General features: G+C 49.3%; 1 protein-coding gene across 1 annotated transcript; it reads left to right on the top strand.

Moving 5' to 3' along the window:
* Nucleotides 1–256: 256 nt before the first annotated feature.
* On the top strand, nucleotides 257–778 carry LOC124682181 (RING-H2 finger protein ATL32-like). Its single transcript, XM_047216919.1, has one exon. The coding sequence runs from the start codon at nucleotides 257–259 to the stop codon at nucleotides 776–778; it is 522 nt and encodes a 173-aa protein (XP_047072875.1).
* The last annotated feature ends 1,469 nt before the right edge of the window (nucleotides 779–2,247 follow it).

Raw genomic sequence — 2,247 nt, 5'->3', positions numbered from 1 at the left:
GAGAGTCAGTCTGTGCTATAGTTTCAGAAAAGAGTTATTTTTGTGTAAATCGTCTGGTTATGAGCACGTAAACTCCAAGATGACCAGCTTGTCGCCATCCGTTGACTCTCGCAGTCACACAACACACAGTCACAGATGCCGGCAGGTTTGGAATAACTAAGTAGGAAACCATGAAGCTTATAGGCCTGGCCATGCCCCAGCATTAGAAGGAAAACACTGCAAATCGCACCTACAAAAGCATATCGGGATCGGCGTGATGCGGTTTCCGGTCGGCGTGTCGCTCAAGCTCGCGCTCATCGTCGCTGCTCCGGTGGGCCTAACGTGCGCCCTACTGTACCTCGCCGGCGTCCCCTGGCCAATGAACTTCCGCATCGGCGCCGTCCTGGCCGCCTTCCTCTTCGTCGCCGGGATGTGCGCCCGCGCTAGGATACAGCGCCTGGTCGAGCAAGAAACAGGGAGGGAGTCCATGGCCGCCCTGCCGCGGGAGCCGGCGGTCGGGCTAGGCCTGGCAGCCATCGCCGGCCTGCCGGTGTACAAGTACGAGAAGATGAGGAGCGGCGGCAGAGACGGTGACGACGAGTGCTCCGTGTGCCTCGCCGAGATTACGCCGAGGGAGGTCGTGAAGCAGCTTCCCGCGTGCACGCACCTCTTCCATGATCGGTGCATCGACGAGTGGCTATGGTCTCACAGGACGTGCCCGGTGTGCCGGTCTCCGGTTGATGCCTCCACCGTGCCGCCGTCCGTAGAAGTTGCCGCGCGTGCTCTGCAATCTGTGTAAATTTTGTGTCATTGGCTGGAGATGTGGAGATCTTTTGAGTAAAAGTTGTCAGGCTATATACCCCGGAAATTCACTCTTGATCCCGGATGTGCATGCTTTGTTTATCCACAAAACATGTTTTTAATGTGAAAATTCAGATCTTCTGTTGCGTATATATTTACATTTGAGCTAGACTCAACACTAGAGCTATGCTTCGGCGAAAGAATTTTTTCATTAACAATTATTCCTGCAATATGTGTACCGACTACCGAGAATGCTTTGGAGACATGCCATCGTCTATTCTTCAAATGCCCTTTTGCGGTGTTGTGCTGGACTTTGTCTATGCCCAAATTGGAGGCCTCCCACTGAACCCCATCTGAATATGCATAATATGTTGCTCTCTCTGAAATCCCAAATAAACCAACTATTTTTATGGAGATCATAATGCTGATTGCCTGGGCAATATGGACGTCTCGGAATGAGTTCATTTTCAAGGGAGTACCTCCAAGTGTTTACCGATGTAAAACAAGGTTCAAGGATGAGTTGGCCATTCTTATTACAAGGCTACGCACAAATCATATACTGGCATAGTTTCCTGGGTTTCAAACTTTGCCTAGCTGTAGCTTCGTTTTGAGGCTTTATGGCCTTATTTTTCTTGCTGCCTCTTTTGATGCTAATCTCCAGCACTTGCATTTGTATATAACTTTTTATACTGAAAATTATAAAAATATACAGTGGGGAAACCCACTTTCAGCTTTTAAAAAAAGTATATGGTAGACTGCCGGACTTGTTTTTTCTGCAGCTGATAGCAACGATGATGTCGTTGATTGTGATACTACATCAATCAATTTTTGTTTTCCATTCTGTAGCTTGGTCTATTATTAATTGTCGTGTACGCCGCTAGTTATATCCGGCAACGCTTTTGGACCTGGGCTTGAACGTACATGGACGTCGCTGAGTCCTAACGAAGCTCCCATAAAATATTTGCACTGCAGGACCCCACCCCGGTTAGGCATGCATGAAGAGTTTGACCGTTTATGTTGTTGAAAATAGTTTGTTTCGAGAATACACCCTCGAAGATGTACTAATCACATAGAAAAAAGAGCAAGAAAGCCCGAGCCACAGGTATCACTACCAACAGGGGGTGGCAGCTCCCCTACAACAAAAAAACCCAATCTCCATCCCGCCACGAAAAAGGAAGAGGCTCAGGAAATCCAAAGGACTTCAAACGGAAAAGCCTAGCTACACGTCACATCTGGATCTGCTCCCTAATCCTAGGTTGAATGGTCGCCGCTGCAGGGGTGGCGCCATTGAACGCTACATCATTCCTATGCCTCCAGATACACCAGAAGACCAAGATGATCGCCGTCCACAAGTCCCTACACACGGCTCTGGGGCATCGTAGCGAGGTCCACCAGTGCACAATCTCAGAGCAAGCGTCGGGAATCCACTCCAATTTGTTCCACCACGTCAACGCCCAAGCCCGGACC

This window comes from Lolium rigidum, unplaced genomic scaffold (genome assembly GCF_022539505.1).
Source record: "Lolium rigidum isolate FL_2022 unplaced genomic scaffold, APGP_CSIRO_Lrig_0.1 contig_70008_1, whole genome shotgun sequence".
In the NCBI taxonomy this organism is placed as follows: Eukaryota; Viridiplantae; Streptophyta; class Magnoliopsida; order Poales; family Poaceae; genus Lolium; species Lolium rigidum.
This window is presented reverse-complemented; position numbering and strand designations above follow the sequence as displayed.

Excerpts from the sequence above, each read along its gene's own strand:
- LOC124682181 (XM_047216919.1), top strand. The coding sequence starts at position 257 with ATGCGGTTTCCGGTCGGCGTGTCGCTCAAGCTCGCGCTCATCGTCGCT.